Genomic DNA, 16,966 nt, shown 5'->3' on the forward strand with positions numbered 1-16,966 from the left:
AATACGTGGTGTGGGCACGGGTCTGACGGGGATCCTGAGTGGATGGAGTTCATGACCTTGCGTGTTTCGTCGTCGCTGACGTTGGTCCAGGAGTTCAGGCAGTTGGTGCTGGTGGTGTTCGCAGGGGAGGTGGAGTCTGGCGTCGTAGGGGTGGTCGTGGTGTTGAAGCTGTCGTGGATGTCAGTGATCTTGCGGTGGAAGTAGATGGCTAGTGAGTTGCACAGTTCTTGTGAAGGCAGGATGTCGTTGGTGCTGGCGCTGGGGTTGGAGAGTTCCTTTACGATGCTGAAGAGCTCTTTGCTGTCATGAACGTTGTTATCCAGGCGGTCTTTGAAGGAGGATCTCTTGGCTAGTCTGATGAGGTAGTGATGTCGGCGTATGGCGTCCTTGTGGGCTGCATGGTTGTCCGGTGTGCGCTCGTGGAGCCATACCTTCTCCAGTTTCCGGCATGCGCGTTTGGAGGTCTGGAGTTAGTCGGTGAACCAGGCGGCTCTCTTGCTGGCGAGGCTGTTGGAGGGTTTCTTGAATGGGGCGAGGGTGTTGGCGCAGTCGTCGATCCACTGTCTGAGGTTGCGGGCTGCGGCGTCTGGGCTGGTGGGGTCGGTGGGTGGGTTCGGGGCGAGGGTGGTGATCAGCTGGTCTTCGGTGACATTGCTCCAGCTGCGGTGAAGCAGCTGTTGGGAGCGGTGGTGCATGGTTGGTTTCTTGAAGGTGAAATGGATGCAGCGGTGGTCGGTCCAGTGGAGTTCGGTGGTGTGGTCGAAGGCAACGTGGTTGCCCGTGGAGAAGACGGGGTCCAGCGTGTGGCCGGCGGCATGGGTGGGTGCGGTGACGAGTTGTCTGAGGCCGAGGTTGGTGATCAGGGTGGCAGAGTTGGCGTCGTTGTTGTTCTCGAGGTGGAGGTTCAGGTCGCCGAGGAGGATGTAGTCCATGGATGCGAGTGCGTGGGTGCTGGCGAGGGCTGCGATAGAGTCGCAGAACTGAGCCTGGGGTCCGGGGGGGGGTCTGTAGACGAGTGTTCCTCTGAGGGTGGTGTTGGGGTCGGTGTGGATCCGGAAGTGCAGGTGTTCGGCGGTGTTGAGGGTGTCGTCTGCGTGGGTGGCGACCTTGAGGGTGGACTTGTGGATGATGGCTAGTCCTCCTCCGATTCCGTTGGTGCGATCCCTGCGTGTGATCTTGTAGCCTTCCGGGATGGCTATGGCGATGTCGGGTGCTGAGGAAGTGGAAGCTTTTTCAATAATTTATACAAGCCATAGATGTTGTTAATTATCTTATGCAACTAACAACCATTGACAAAGCCAATAGTCCTGACTCATAGTAGGTATGATGTTACGTGCTCTATCATATATCTGGATGCAATGACAGAAACAGCAAAATACAAGACGGGAGGCACACTATGATAAGCACAGATTTTTAGCTTACCTGTTTTTTAGGCATACCCTTAATTACACTAGCCACACCCCTTTGAGACCCCCCCAGTTTTTTAATCCCACTTAAAGCCCTGCTAACTTGTGAAATTGTTACCTTTTGCATTCTGTAAACATGGCGGGAAAAACGTTTTTAAAGCATTACAAAATACAAAACAACGTACAAGTCGACATTCTGACACTGCCAGTGGTGTACCACTAAGTGATGCGGCCCCCTTGCAGAATATGAAGAGGGCCCCCTGACCCTACCATATCTCACAGATATACACTGGCCTCAGCTTGAATTGGGGGCCCCCGACGTGTTGGGGCCCCGTATGTGTGGGGGACCCCCATGCGCTGAAGGGGCCTGCGTTACGCCCCTGGACATTGCACATGTGCAAAACGGATCTACAGGCACAGACATCAAGAAAGCCATTGGTGGTGGAGACAGCAGTATGGTTAGGTAGCGCTGCTGCTGCACCTGAACCTTTGAGGGCCACAGATGTGCACATGAGTAAGAGCATTTTATCCCCTTGGGCATTGGAATATTGGGAGTGGAAGAGTTAATACCCGTGATGCTGTGAAAAGACACTTTTTCTTCCTCTCTGTAAACTCAACTTCACACGAAACCAATCACAATGTGTCTCCAGCCCAACAAAAGCCTTCCTATGATAAGCGGAGAGAGTGAATAATGACTGCCTCCAAGCACTGGCTTGCTAGACTGTTTTTTTCAGGACATGGTGTTCCGTGGGGTTATTGTCATTACAGGCTATGCTGCTGAATAATTGCGGATCATGTGAATTCCTTGTACTCGGTGCCCCCTGGGCTGTAATGCACCAAACGTGGAACATAGTTGATGAAAAGAAAACTCTACTACAAACCTAAGAGTCCCGGCCCACTCACATTTCAGGTGCATTAGATGACTTCTTTCAAAAAAACTTGTGCAAACTGGACAGGTCAAAGTGGGAGGAGCACCAAGAGATTCCTTTCAACAACAGAATGCCTGGAGAGCAGGAAAACTCTGTAGTGCAACAGAGATAGGATTTTATGTTGCTTGATGCAACTTCACTGTTATTTTCTATATCACACACTTTCTGTTACAGGCTCTTCCACGTCACATTGCGTAGACTGGAATGGTATCAGGGTTGGACTGGGACAGACGACTGGGAACCAAAGTTAAAGTGGCCCCATTAATGAATTATATTGCTAAAAAGCGGCCCATGTCTGCAAACTGGGGCAGTTTCTAACTTGTAAAGGCATTGAAGACTCTATGGATTTGAGCTTGCTTCTGCCAATGTTTGTTTTAATAGCAGGGAAATCAACAGTAAAACCCGGCCCAACAGACCATAAAACAGGCCCACAAACTGACAGAAAACATTTCCACACACTGACCACCCCGTCGGGCACTGCCTGATTTTTCAAGAGGCTAAACCGACCCTGAATGGCATCTATCCATTCATCCTTGAAACGGGTTTGGATTATGAATCCACCATCAACCTACAAAAAAGGGCTAAACATTGCATAAGGGGTATTTGTAAAGCCCTACGTGGGTTATCCCCTGTGGTATCTTGCACGATTATGAATACCCAAATCAGTGGTACGCGTTTTATCAACACTGGAAGGATGAAAGTCTAAGTGGAGGAACCAGGAGTCGAACCTGTGACCCTCGTTGAAACACAGATCCCCACGTGGATGGATTAGTCCACCGAGTCATCAAACCCGGATTATGACGAACCAGGTAAATATTAAAAGGAGTGCTTCTTTTATTCGCCAAAATATGAATAAGAGTTTTGAAATAATGGAAGGTGTGCCATTATCTAGGTTAAAATGATTAAAAACTTTAGACAAGAGTTAAAGAATCATAAAACCATACAGGGAGACATATGTCAGTCTGTAATTTTCCTTACAGAAACTGATCAACGATCATGTCAAATGGTAACAAGGTATATGGTTAGTTTTTTTCCATATGTAAAAATGCTTATTGCACTCCACAAGTTAAATGCGTTGGACTGCTCCTCAATGATCAACAGCAACATGTAATTCCTGGTCAGTAGACTCATGAAAACCAGAAGACACTCATGAAAGGGTTAACCCATGATAGTACGCTGGACAGTTACCAAGAGAATGGGAAGTCCATCTCACCAACTCTGACATTACATTTTACAAATGCAAAAATAATATTTATGGGAGTAAAGAATGTGGTCAAATATTTATATGGGGGGGAGGTCCAACATATGCCTAGGAAGGCCGGAGTCATGCCACATTTTCAGAATTTCCACACACAATATAGTAAACCCCAATGGAACTCATTTATATGAGAACTGATTTCATTATCCAGAAAATTTCGAATGGCTCAGGTATTCCTGGACCTACGTTGGCCACCCTTCGTCCAAATTATCACGGTAAACTTGCAATTTAACAATTTATCGCAATACAATTTATCTAATCAATCACTCAGACTGAATGATGCCCAAACTCTGAAGAAAAGGAAACAATTTATCTCAACTTTTGAAGGGCTGACAACATACCATCCGATTCTTGGCACCTCTGCTGGGGGTTTACACTATGAAGGTGTACAAATGCAGATTTTGCACATTCTTTTACACAATACATCCAATAGGCGGCGAACTAAAGTACAATGATGAAGTTGCAATGCATTAATGAAATATTTGAAATATTTACTGCCAGACATTATGGGTGGTTCTGCAGCCACAAAGAGAACCACTGGGGAAGCACAACGTAAACATAAGGGGAAAAGTAGTGTAACGTATCTAATTATGGACCACAGCCTGCTTTGAATGGTTGGTTTACATACTTTAGCCTATAAAAGTTGTAATGATGTGCCTCCAATTTTGAAAAGGTGAATAAAAGTTTTGGAGCATTGTAGAGCAGAATGTGATTTTTTTTTTTTTAAATGAAATTCGGAAGACCGATTGTGATCTACGATTTTGCCATGCTATAAATACATCAAACTAATGTGGATTGATGCTATGCTCACATCAATATTTTCCAGCCAATCACAGACTGAGAACTCCACGTTCATGTTTTAATTACCTACCACTGTCCCACTGCACCTACTGGCTTAGAATCTCACCAATCGCGCACCTTATTTAGGTCAGTGAAATCAGGTGCCCTGTCAACTTTTTAATATAAATCCATGCAATATATTGTACATTTATTCTCATTTTGCAAGGCAAAAAAAACTACATTATTTTTTAACTTGTACAGATGACAAGAAACCCAGTTAACACCTGGTTAGTGTTCATTATCTCACTAAAGTAGTGGACCACAGGCCCCAGTGCAAGTATGGAAAACGCATCCGCTCCCCGCTGGGAAGTAAAAAGCAGTCAAAGTTGTGGTGCAAACTCCTGGGTCCCGGTGCTACACTGACACCTCGCCCCTAAATGTTTGTGTGAATTTCAGGAACAACATGTCACACCGCGTTAAGTAAACCGTCACAGATGTAACATTTTCTGTGTTTGCATTTTCAAATCAAATTCCTTATCTAGATAGTTTTAGTGCGAGTGGTGCGAGGGAAATGTGCATAGTAAACCTGTCCGCTCCACCTCCTAAAACAGCCTGCGGCCAACACACTCTTGTGACGAGTCAATGACACACACAGCTCCTCGAGCTGGCCTTCCGAAGGGCGGCGCTACTCACAGACAGAAGCTTTGGAAGGCGCATGGCATCTGCACTCGGAGCGTCTCCATCTTTGTTCCTTAAAGGTGCTCCGCAAGCCCTTGGAGAGGAGTGAAAGTCAAACTCCAGTCCTGGCACTCGCTGTGTCACTGGGGGTGGCTCCAGATAAGGCCTTGGCAACTCCAATCCCAGCGCAGCTCGGAGTCGAGCGGTGCCCCGCTGTCCACGTGCAGCCGCAGACAGACCTGTTTAATCCAGCGCCTACCTGGGAGAACGCGCAGCACAGCTGGGCATTACAGGCGCGACGCTGCCCACAGTCGCTGCACGCGCGCCTACAATAATTAACATTTCAATTACACGCACGCGCGCAGCCGGAGACTAAAAAATACAGTACTGGGACCCACAGAGTTAACGTGTAAAAGCCACACAGTGTCGGCGGGGGAGCACCGTGGAAACCGCTTTAAGAAAGCGAAAGTGAAAGGAGGAATGAAACAGCTCGGTGATGTCAGTGTTTCTCTATTACCAGTGCTTTAAATAGGCAGGTGCTGTCAGGTACTGAGTACCCGTACCGCTTTCATTTGCAAGGGGCAGTTTCAGCAGTTTTCAGCAGGGGGTGCTGTTGGGACGGAGAAAAGTCTCCTGCCTGCTTCCGGAGAGTATGCAGCACTTTTCCGCAGGTGTGCTACTTATGGGGTATGGTCCCTGGCATGAATCAGGAGAGTGTGCGTCCCTTCCTCTAATTCAACATGGCAAGCTGTAGCTTTTAAACCCCGACTTAGCATATACAATGCTCATGCATGTGCACTGGAGGTACTGATGCACCATGAATGGAGACCCAGAGCAGGGTTTATTGAGTGTGACTACCGTCAGATAGCTGGGTTAAAGAGGAGAGACAGTGGTGGCAGCAATACCATTTATAGTGGCATAACAGGCCAGAACATGCTCTTGCCAGAAACCGTGCAGTGGCTACCCCTCCGCTGTGGCGGAGGAGCGTCATCCCACTGCTTTTGATCAGTGTAAAGGAATGGAAATATAAAATGAGAATAGCTTTGAGTTATCATCATTTTATGTTTCCTTTGCGGGCAGGTGGCCGGGAATGCTCTGCTCAAGGAGCAGGGGAGGAGTGGTTTGCCCACTCCTAAGTGGCAATGACTGTTTGACCGGCCCTGTCGGGCCGCCCAAATCACACTTTCCTTGTTCTCCATGCAGGCTGTACTACAGCCTGCCTGGAGAACAAGCCCAGACCCGCATTCCGTGGTTGAGCGTCAAACCAGAATGCTCAACCAGAATGCTGTATTGCAGCATTGTGATTGGTCAGGGGAGTCTGGGTGCTTAGCAATCACAACGCTGCACTGCGGCGTTGTGATTGGTTAGGGGTGCCTGGCTGTTCTTACTGGCTTCCTGTCCCACGAGGAAAGCACTAGCAAGGAGCAGAGACAAGGGAACCGGCAGCAAGGTAAGTTCATAATTTATTTATTTTTCTCATTGCACAACCCCGCGCGCGCCCCCTGCGCCCCGCCTCCCTCTCCATCCTAGTGCCCGCACCGGCACCTGCGACTCATGCCGACCGCCCCTGTCAGGAAGAGTCGTCTACTGTCCTCTCTTACCTTTATCAAAGTGGTCTGCCCACCTCCTGCAACTGGGTCCTTCAACCAACCAAGAACGCTGCACATGTGTGCCGAATAGTTTGTGGAGTGGAGGCATTTATGGTGCATGCATGACACAGGTGGCCAGAGACACACTGGGAAGCATTTAGTATTTGGTACCTTCAGAGTAAGATGGAAGGTTAAAGGGAGAACCCAATCAGCAGATGTGAATTATAGGGCTCTCCAACTCCTAGGACATTCTAGGGATCCTTTGTAGTGGGTCACATTGAAAAGAGTTAATGAAAGGCAACAGAGGGCGCCTTTTGCCCTGTCCTGACCCACTGTTCCCAGGAAGGGCTACACCCGCACAAACACAGATTAAGAAGTTGATAAATCGGGCAGCCTCTCTGAGCTCCAAACCAACTTCCTGATCACACCTACTGACAAAGTCAATGACGAGGCCAATATGAGTGGAATAAGTAAAAGGGCAGAGGTGCCTGACCTGCCCAGAACCTCTCTTAGAGCTGGACTACAGAAATACACAACTCCTGTCTGTCACTTTAATAAAACAAAAATGAGAGAGACATCCAGCCACTGTGCCAAAATTTCTCTAGCAGGAACTCATTGTCAATACACTAGCTGCAATGAGAAATACCCTGCATTACGGCACGAGGGTATACTCCACTTGCCAAGCTCTGGACCACAAAGCACAGAACTTTGATCAAGACTGCCCGGGTGGGGTAGGGGTGGGGGGGCTTCAAGGAGTATGCTATGAGGGAGAGAGCTGAAAGAGGCTCAGAGGGCTTTTGGAGATTCCAGTGCATAAGGTAAACACTACCCAGTACCCAGCTAGATCCTAGCACCTGGATACCCTCATGGGTGATTAGCTGCACTCAACAAATCCATGTCTGATTGAGTAGAAGATGGGCCATGAAGGAGCCGAGGCAGGTCGAGAAAAAGACACCCACTGTGCAGTAGAGTGAAACCTGCACTGATCCAAGAGGGGAAGGCAACAAGGTGCCATCAAAGAATGACCATGCTATGTGCCTCCATGGTTGGATGATCATTGGTAACTCGAGACTCTGGCCATTCCTCCTTTCCCCTCTAATTCTACCATTTTCATCTGTGGGGTGCCTCAAGGAACTTCTCTTAGCTCCACCGTATTCAACATCTATGTCAGCCCCTTGGTCCCCTTAGTACATTCCTCTGGTCTTGACATTATACCTTACGCAGATGATACACAAACTATCTCCATCATTAACAATCCTATTTAGGCCCTAATGTATTTTTGTTTTTGCAGGAGCGATATCTCCAACTGGATGAAAGACAATAGCCTCAAACTCAACGGTGACAACATCAAAGGTTTACTTTTAGGTCAACAAACACTGGTCTGGCACTCTGTGTAGTGGCCTTGGACCTGCTCCCACACTGGTGGAACCTGCTAAAAAGGTGGACTTTGCTACTGATCACAAACTTACCATCTCCAAGCACACTGATCAAGTTACAGCCTACTGGTTCTCTCGCCATAGAATGCTAAGGAAATACTTCCTTTTCTTTACCATATTTACTAAAAAACTGTGGTTTGTTCTCTGATCTCCTTTATTTAGAAATCGCGGACCATCTTTCCTACTCAACCTGTAGCTCGATCAGTTCTGAAGTTATCTGGCTCATTTCCCACCAAGGCAGCGATTCTGCAGCTTGACTGGCTCCCAATCAAGAAGTAAATGCAATTCAAGTCACTTTGTTTAGTTCATAGTGCCATTGGCAATACCAGTGCTCTCTACCTCAGCAAGAAATTTCAGAACTATACACCCAAGCAGGTTCTGCGTTCAGCATCGGCTAAAGCTGCTGTAGTCTTGTTGTAAACCGCTCTGAGTATGCCTGCACTTCTCGGTATCCTGAGGGTCCTGCTATGCCTGACAAACCCTTTGGTACAGCTGATGTTGCCCCTACTGCCGCTAGTCTCAGGAGGCATAAACCAATGGCACAGCAAGAGAGTTCTACACCTGAATGCAAGCAAGGAAAATGGACCCACCTAGCCCGAGTATGGAATTCAAACACAGCCATAACAGGGGTGCAGAGCGTTCACCCACAGCCTGAGCACTTGTGCCACTGCACTTGCTGCAGGCTTTAAAGCAATACCCGTGCCATGAAGGAATCAACAGGACCAGCTGTAGTCTGCACTCTTTGACCTCCCACCAGCTCCTCAGCAGCAAATAAGAAGCCAAAGAATAATAATGCAAAAAAGCACCAACACATATATTCCATTGAGGTTCAAAGTGTACCTGAAGTCACTTCCCCCAATCCTGGTATATATTTGAAGTGATGTCCTCTAGAGCTGCCACTGACTTTTAAGCAGAGTGTTTACAGTGGAGCCACTTTGCTCTTATTCATAGAGACTGCCAATCATTAACAGCACCTGCATGGACACTACCGTTCCTCTGCGAATAGATGCAGTGGGTCAGTTCCAATTAGTTATGCTAGCCAGGCTGAGACGAGGAGAGGTTGTTCAGCTTCATGCAGCAACAGCTAACCACTGCTGCCGCCAAATGAACCCTCCATCAATGATTACAACTGAGAATATTAATTTATTCCTGCTACCGCTAACCTAACAAAGCCACGACTACGGACAATGTATAATCCATGGAATTTGCTGAAATTCTGCAGATCACTGCCCAGAATGCTTTTGAGAAATTCCAAGCAGTCCCAGGTATAGGTGGTTAATTGTGCAGAATTATGGCCGCCTTTTCTAATTTTCTTATGCTATTCAACCCAGTGGGTGCTACCCTGAAGGAAGCCAGTTGGCCATTATCAGCACTGCCTTGCTGCTTTTACTTGGTTAATGTTTGGGCCACATGTGGATGAGGCCTGTGTTGGTCAGGGCCGGACTGGCCGTAGCGGCACCGGGCAATCCCCCGGTGGGCCGCACGGTTGGGGGCCGGTTATGGGCCCCTGGGGGCCGCTTTTGTTACAGGGCCGTTTTTGCTGCATAGCTGCAAAATCGGCCCTGTAACAAAATCGGCCAAAAACTGGCCCCGGGAAAGTGCTCGGCGGCACCTCGGGGGGGCCTGCCGAGCACTTTGCCAGGGCCGGTTTTGGTTCCCAGTCCGGCCCCGGTCTTGATTTTAAAATGGCTGCTTCTCTTTTCACTCTGAATAAGGTGTTTTGCTTTTTAAACTTCCAAGGTGATTATGTCCAGCAGCGGCCAGCCCTCAAAGAAGGCGGGGCCCTGCCCCTTCACCTTTCTGCAGACATAAATAGTGTCTGTGCAAAGGTCAGCCTGACTGACACTCTTAATGTTCAGATCAGGAAGCCTGGTGTTATATATGCTCTAAATGTGCAGATGCCTAGGTGCATGAGCGGAACATTGCAGGGCTGACCTTACTGAGTTATAGATGTTATGGGTCATTGCACTCACAGAACATCACACTGTTTTTATCCCAGCTAAATGACCTTATTAATAAACAAGAATTAGGATCCTGAAGGCTTTGTAACTTGCAATTAGGTTTTAGTAAAAGCTCTGCTTACAAACCGCGTTGAGCCCACCCACTCACATTAGGTGCAGTGGGTGAGGATCCAATGAGGAAGCATGCCACTGGTGGTACTAGTGGGTGAGGATCCTACTAATATATCCATGTGATGTAAGGGTTGCACCGATTCACCCGGGTGCAGATTCCTTTAAACTTTGATATATATTGAGACCAGTTAATTTGACCTCTTAAAACGTTAGGAGTTCATCTGTTGTGAGGCTTTCACGCTCTTGTGTAATGATTACGTTTAAGGGAGGCTGAGGGTTGCCCCAATTTAACTTCTCACTCCTCCTAGATTTTCTGTAAATTAACCAGGCAACATTTTATTATATGGAAAGCACAAATGAAGCAAATGTTTTGGTAATTCTGAAGTGTTGTGGAAACATATTTTAATACGATAAAAACAAACCAATACACTAGGTGAACACATTTCCACAGATTATCATTTGTGCACTGCATACTTTTATCAGTAAAACTGTATGTCTGGGCAAATGTAATGCTGTAATGGTGGTTTCAATTGGAGACCCTTAGTCTGCACTCTACTCTGCACCACTCTATACCACTCATCACTGCACTCTATACCACTGTAAGTCAATGCATTCTATCCCATACCACTCTGCTATGCACCACTCCACATCGTCACTGCACTCTACAATGCACCTCTCTACACTAATGCACTCTACCTCACACTACTCTATGTGGCACTGAACTCTACACCAATGCACTCTAATCTGCGTCACTAAACTCTGCACAGCTCTTCTCTGCACTACTGTACTCTATGCTATCCAGAGCACACTGCACCAATCTACTCTATGCAAGTGCACTTTGCACCATTCTACGCTATGCCAGTGCACTCTACACCACTCCACGACACTAAACGCCATGACACTCTACTCCATTAACCTCTACTCCACTCTGATGCTCTACTCTACTCCACTCCACTGTACACTCTACTGCATTCTATGACACTCTATGACACAGCTCCACTCTACGACACTCTATGCAACTCTTTATATGCCACTCCTTGCCACTTTACTCCGCTCTAATTTACGACAAACTACTCCAGTCCACTTCACGCCACTCCACTCTACAATACTCTAGTCCACTCTATGCCATTCCACTCCCCTACACTACTTCACTCTACGACAATCTACTCCGCTCTATGTCCCTCTACTCCACAACACTCAATGCAACACCCACTATGCCACTCCACTCTGCTCTACACCACTCAACAGCACTCTATACCCCTCGACTCTACAACACTCTACTCTACTCTGAATATCTACTCCACTCTACGCCACTCAAATGTACTCTATGCCCTTCCACTTTACAACACTCTACTCCCTCCACAACACTCCACAACACTCTACACCACCCCATGTAACTCCATGACACTCCACGCCACTCAAGTTTACTCTATGCCACTCTACGACTCTGCGCCTCCCCATAACACTTCATTACCCCCTATAACTTTTGGCCATGCTGAATAGGTGCCACACTGGTGTACAACATGGCTAAAACATATTGGCAAAGCCAAAAGCTCTTGCATAGGCGAGACTTATTGGCTTTGCCAATGCTTAGTTGTCTTTTAAAAAGCACAGAGAAGACGACCATTGCATTTTCGAGTAGTGGTATTTCCTGTAGTAATGTAGCTCCTCTGACTGGCCAGCAGAGCATTACATTAAAAAAGACAAACAATTTTGCACAAAATACAAACGTGTTATAGAGCAATACGAACCGACGGATAGGAAAAGCCATTATAGCACGCACAACGATGTAGTTTTGCTATACTTTGGGTCTATAAAGTGTTAAATGCACATACACCAAAAAAACAAAAGTTTAAGATAAACTAGCGGTCTTGTTTCACAAACAAATGTCTGAGAATTGCCCTTACAAAAGCACCGCTTATAGGTCAATGCATAGACCACATGATCGCCCCTTCTTCTCAAGTGCCCCTCCAGGGTAAAATAAATTGTCATTGATACAAAGGAACCAAACATGTATTCAGCACGTAGCCTTATCTGCTGAGTCACGCCGACGGGCCCAGAGTACATGCGCTCTGGTTTACAACCCTGTTTTTTTTCAGTGTTGCTGTCGTTCACAGCAGCCTAGACACAACAAGCATTGTTATCTTGCTTTACTGCCTGTCTGGGAACTTCTAAACCGGACTATCGTGTCCATACTGTATTTACTTATGATTATTTCCTATACTATCTTGAAAGAGAAAAAATAACTCCGTCCAAACAGATCAGCCCATGGCCACGCTCGGGTACCACTCAGCTCAGAAACGCTCTCCAAACCTAGATGCATTTTCTTGTCAAATGGCTTTGCTTGAAGGTATCACTTCAGATTTTTATCAAACTCCATTTCGATTCTTCCTCCACAGCAGCAGGAACCCAGGGCACTGCCTTTCCCCATTCTTTGAAGGCCTTACTCACTGGCCATCAAGCTTAGCTAATAAGAAGAAGGGCTAAAGGCTAGAAAATGCAGCAGCCCCAGTGTTACCGACAATGCATTACTGCCTTTTTTGTGCCCTTTTACATACACACTGTAAATGTTTGGTCATGCGAGCAGCCCCGTATAGTACATTTCTTCATTGTAGTGCCTTCTAGTCAATGGCACCCCAGGCGGTAACCTTCTACATGCTGCAGGGTTTCTCGTTAAACTGAGTCTTGTGCATAAGCTTCTGACGAGTCTGATCTGCAGAATGACAGGTGTGTACTATGATGTATTTTGTGATACTTTCTATGGGTTGAACGAAGACCTTGGTGTCATCCATTGTGTCTGTGCTTTGATGGAGCCTTTAAACTGTGTTCCTGAAGTCTGTGGAGCAGCAGAACGTTGTCATTTATCTAGTTCCATTAGGGTAAAATTGTTGTACCTTGTCTTGACTTTTATAAGGCTATGATGTCAAGTTGTGAAGAAGCTTGATGTCACATTAAGGTGTTTTGTTTGCACTATGAGATTTGGTTGTATAAGTAGTGTACTCATGCTGGAGTTGCATAATTTTGACCACTACCTGAATTTGTTGTCTATGTTGTCTGTGTGAGCAGCGGTTGCAATGCATAAACAAGCATTTGCAATGCAATAGGTCTCGCATTTACGCAAGTTTAAGCTATTGGCGTTGTAAATTACAATGCCTTTTATTTGTGTTTTGAAAACAAAAATAAAAGGCATTGTTATTAGCAAAGTTAATGGCTGAAACTCGCGTAAATGCGATACTTATTGCATCGCAAATGCTTGTTTTCAGTGAAAATATATATTTCCTAGCTCTCTCTAGACCAGACCCAAAAACAGTAAGACATGCACCTGCCAGGGACTGACTTACCCACTTTACTCTCAGTGTAGCATGACATCATAGCCTCATGTCATGTGTGCCACCTATGCATCCCGGGTGTTCAGAAAACAGAACGTTGCGTTGTGTGATGAAGTTTCACAATTTACCACAGAAGTGTGAAGGGATCGGGATAGGTGTGACAGGTGAAGTAGGGCGGGCCCGGTCGGTTTGTTTACAGCCGCTGTGTGTTTAAGTGGTGTGGCTTTCGGTTTCTGTAAGGGCGGGTGTGGAGAACCATAGTTTCGGGAGCTGGCACAGTGTGAGGAAGCAGCAGCCGCAAGAATGGCTCCCAGGTGCTGCAGCTTGAGCGACATGTGCGAATATGAGACAGATACAGTTGTCCATATCCGGAGCGTCAAGTATGGCACCCAGAAGTGGGTCATCCACCTGGCCGTGCTGCTGTATGTCTGGTGAGTGGGTCCGGAGATGTGCCCTCTGACCTCTGGGTGGTGAGGGGGCGCTGCGCTGTGCGCACTCCATGGATGCCTGACCTTAGCGCATCCTTTCAGAGAGGCGAGGGCGGGCTGCACCACGCACAGCTACACACTTAGTTGGCAAATGGTTTCAGATCGTGAGTGACGCCGCTGTACAGCCCTGGCTTTTTAGCCAACAGCACTTTCCATACTGTGATTTTTGGGATGGTACTTACGATGTTGAACATGAAACTACAATGACCAGAATGTAACGTGTTGAGTTAAAAAAACAGGCCAGTAAACAAGCTAGCAGCAGACCATCCTACGTCATGACAAACAAAGATGGAGTCAGCCAGTCCAGATGGGCCGTCCGAAAAGGCGACAGGGCGGTAACAAAAAGCCAGATTTCCAATCACGAGCCAGCGTTTAGCCTAAACGATGACGCCAGCCAATAGAAAAGAGGGGCGGGGCTTAAACCCCACTTCCGAAATCAACTCGATGACAATAGATCTTGCAGAGCGAGCAGCGCATGCGCTGCAATGCTAGGTAAGACCTAAAAAGTATGAGAACTGATCCTGAGCACAATGGGCGGGGTTCAATGTGTGTGAGGATGGGGTCACAGTCAACTAAAGAGAACAAAATATTCTGTAACCCTATTGTTTGACTTACACCTGGAAGCAACTGCATACAAAATGTAGTGCACACATATTAAATAAAAAAGAAATGCAAGTTAAGCAAATCTTTACAGTGCAGGAAATCACCTCCTTTACTTTCAACCATAGGCAACTCAAGGTTGTCATCAAATATGACCGATTAATCCTTAACCAAAAAGCTTGTGATAAAATACAGGCCAATGGAGCGTTATGATTGGTCTGAGCACCGTGGTTCGGCACCTAAACGGTGACAGGGTGGATGTTCCTCACCAGGCTGTGTAATGCAGCCTGGTGGGGAACATGCAAAGTGCACATGAACTGTTTGGCCCGCCCATGAGGGCCGGCCAAACAGGTCATGCGCGATGCAAAGTGGTGGAAAAAACATGGCGGCCAGTGAGTAACCGGTCGCGGGTGTAGCTCCCGGGAAAGCGTCCCCGGCAAACTAAACTAAACCAATACCCGGGATGAAGAGGCTTTAACCCTTTCTGAAAACCTTCTTTCCCGTGCTGAATAGGAAGAGAAGCGACAGAAACTTCGCGGCACTAAATACCTTACTTGGGAGCTCCGGCTGTTTGTGCGACGGGACCGTATCGCGGAGGAGGAACGCCACGAGCGACCGTCGGAGGCCTGGGTGCTCGGAGTGTTCGGAGTGAGTTCAGGCACAGTGCCCTGTGTGTCTTCTCTCTCAGCGGACGAGACGGCGCCGGAGCGGGCCTGGAGCAGAGCGGCCCTGGAGCTCCGAAAGGGCAGAGGAGCGGCAGCGAGAATCTCCTTCCGGGGAGGGGGAGGCAGAGGGGGCTTCCTCCGGAAGGAGTGCAACGGCGACTTGCAGAGGGGTGAGGAGGCAGCTACAAGGGATAAGTGTGTGTCGCTGGGAAGACGGGGATCCACGAGGAGGAAATTACAGCGCCCCCACAGAAGCGTTACCCCAATACAGTAAGGAGGGGGGAAAAAAAAGCATTTATTGGGGGTAAGGCGGAGGGGGCACCTATATATGCCCTCCGAAGTCTGTCAGATACACCTGGGGTCAAGGCTGAGGGGGAATCCCTGAGCAGTAGTGAGCTTATTGCTGGACAGAAGAGCGGGCAGAAAGGCATTAAGAGGGAAGGAGGGGACAGAAGGGATAGGAGCGAAAAGAAAATAGAGGAGAGTGAGCAGGAGGGGGCTGGAGAGAAGGCTGAAATAATAGGGAAGGAAAAGGAGATAAGTACAGAGGCCCCCGAGATCCGGTACACTGTAGTCAAAAATATACCACCTTCTGATATAAACTTGAGACACAAAAGGTCCGCACCAAGATCCTCAAAAAATAACCGGTTAGATCCTAAAATTAAAATCACCCCCTCTCTTAAAACCTTTTTTAGGGTTCTGCCTAAGGTATTAATCCTTGGGGAAAGCACTATGGCAGGTTTAAATGATTCTTTAGTCGCTGGGAAGAAGGTTACATCTCCGGAAGTCTTCCCAGAGCTTCCAGTCCGAAGGGCTGACGAAGCATGCATCTCAGTAACTGACACTAGTAATATTCCAGGGAAATTTGGAACAAAACCCGACGAGACCCCTATACTGGTGGATAAAGAAGATAAATCAGTGGGGGCACTTCTAGCAGGTTTGATGGCTGAAATTAAGAACAGATTCGAAATATCAGAATTCAACCAGTCTGAAATAAAAAAGGCCTGCGAGGTCATGGAGAGGAAGATAGATGATCTCAGCAGTAGAACAACCTCACTGGAGGAAGAGGCCAAGGAGCTCAGAGAGACGGTGCAGGCTAACTGCGCCGAGATTGAGAAACTGAAGACTGTGGAAAAAGAGAATATGGATAGAGTTGAAAGGCTAGAAAATTTCCAGAGACGAAACAATTTAAAAATCTTAAAGGTGCCTGAAGGCAGAGAAGGTGATGATATTAAATCATACGTTGTTAGACTCATCAAGAATAAGCTCCAACTAGAGGAGTCGGAAGAAGACCTAGCTAAAGATATACAACGTGTCCATAGAGACCCCTTTAGACTCAATGCAAACAGGTCTAAGCCCAGGAGAATCCTATTAAATTTCCTAACTTACTCATTAAAAAAGAAAATCCTCTCCAAGGCTTTGGGGTTGAAATCAATTGAGGAAGATGGGTCCAGATACGAGATAAGATCGGACGTCTCTGTTACCACCTCCAACAGGCAATGGGAGATGGGGCAAAGGATCGAGAGCTTAAAACGCTTGGGCGCTTCAGTCCAGTTAAGGTTTCCAGCCTACTTGAAAGTCATGCTGAATAATAAAATGCATATTTCCTATTCAGTGGATAAGCTAGATAACTTCATCAAAAGTTTCCAATCAGGCAGTTAGGGGGAAAGAAGGGAGAAGGGAAAAACAAAAAATAAAAAGCCACGAATATAATCCAATCAACTAAAAAAAAAAAA

General features: G+C 47.1%; 1 protein-coding gene across 11 annotated transcripts in view; it reads right to left on the reverse strand.

Moving 5' to 3' along the window:
- Positions 1 to 16,966, reverse strand: part of MITF (melanocyte inducing transcription factor) — a 690,636-nt gene that overhangs the window by 251,242 nt on the left and 422,428 nt on the right. The window contains exon 1 of one of the 11 annotated variants that reach the window (XM_085624948.1): positions 5,067 to 5,201. The exons of 9 other annotated variants lie outside the window; for them this stretch is intronic. In XM_085624948.1, coding sequence (XP_085481074.1) covers positions 5,067 to 5,116 — 50 coding nt within the window. In that variant the 5' untranslated portion in view covers positions 5,117 to 5,201. Of the gene's footprint in view, positions 1 to 5,066; positions 5,202 to 16,966 lie in introns of those variants that run through there. One more of the 11 variants, XM_085624952.1, reaches the window with a different exon arrangement.

The sequence above is a fragment of the Triturus cristatus genome, chromosome 9 (assembly GCF_964204655.1).
Source record: "Triturus cristatus chromosome 9, aTriCri1.1, whole genome shotgun sequence".
Taxonomy (NCBI): Eukaryota; Metazoa; Chordata; class Amphibia; order Caudata; family Salamandridae; genus Triturus; species Triturus cristatus.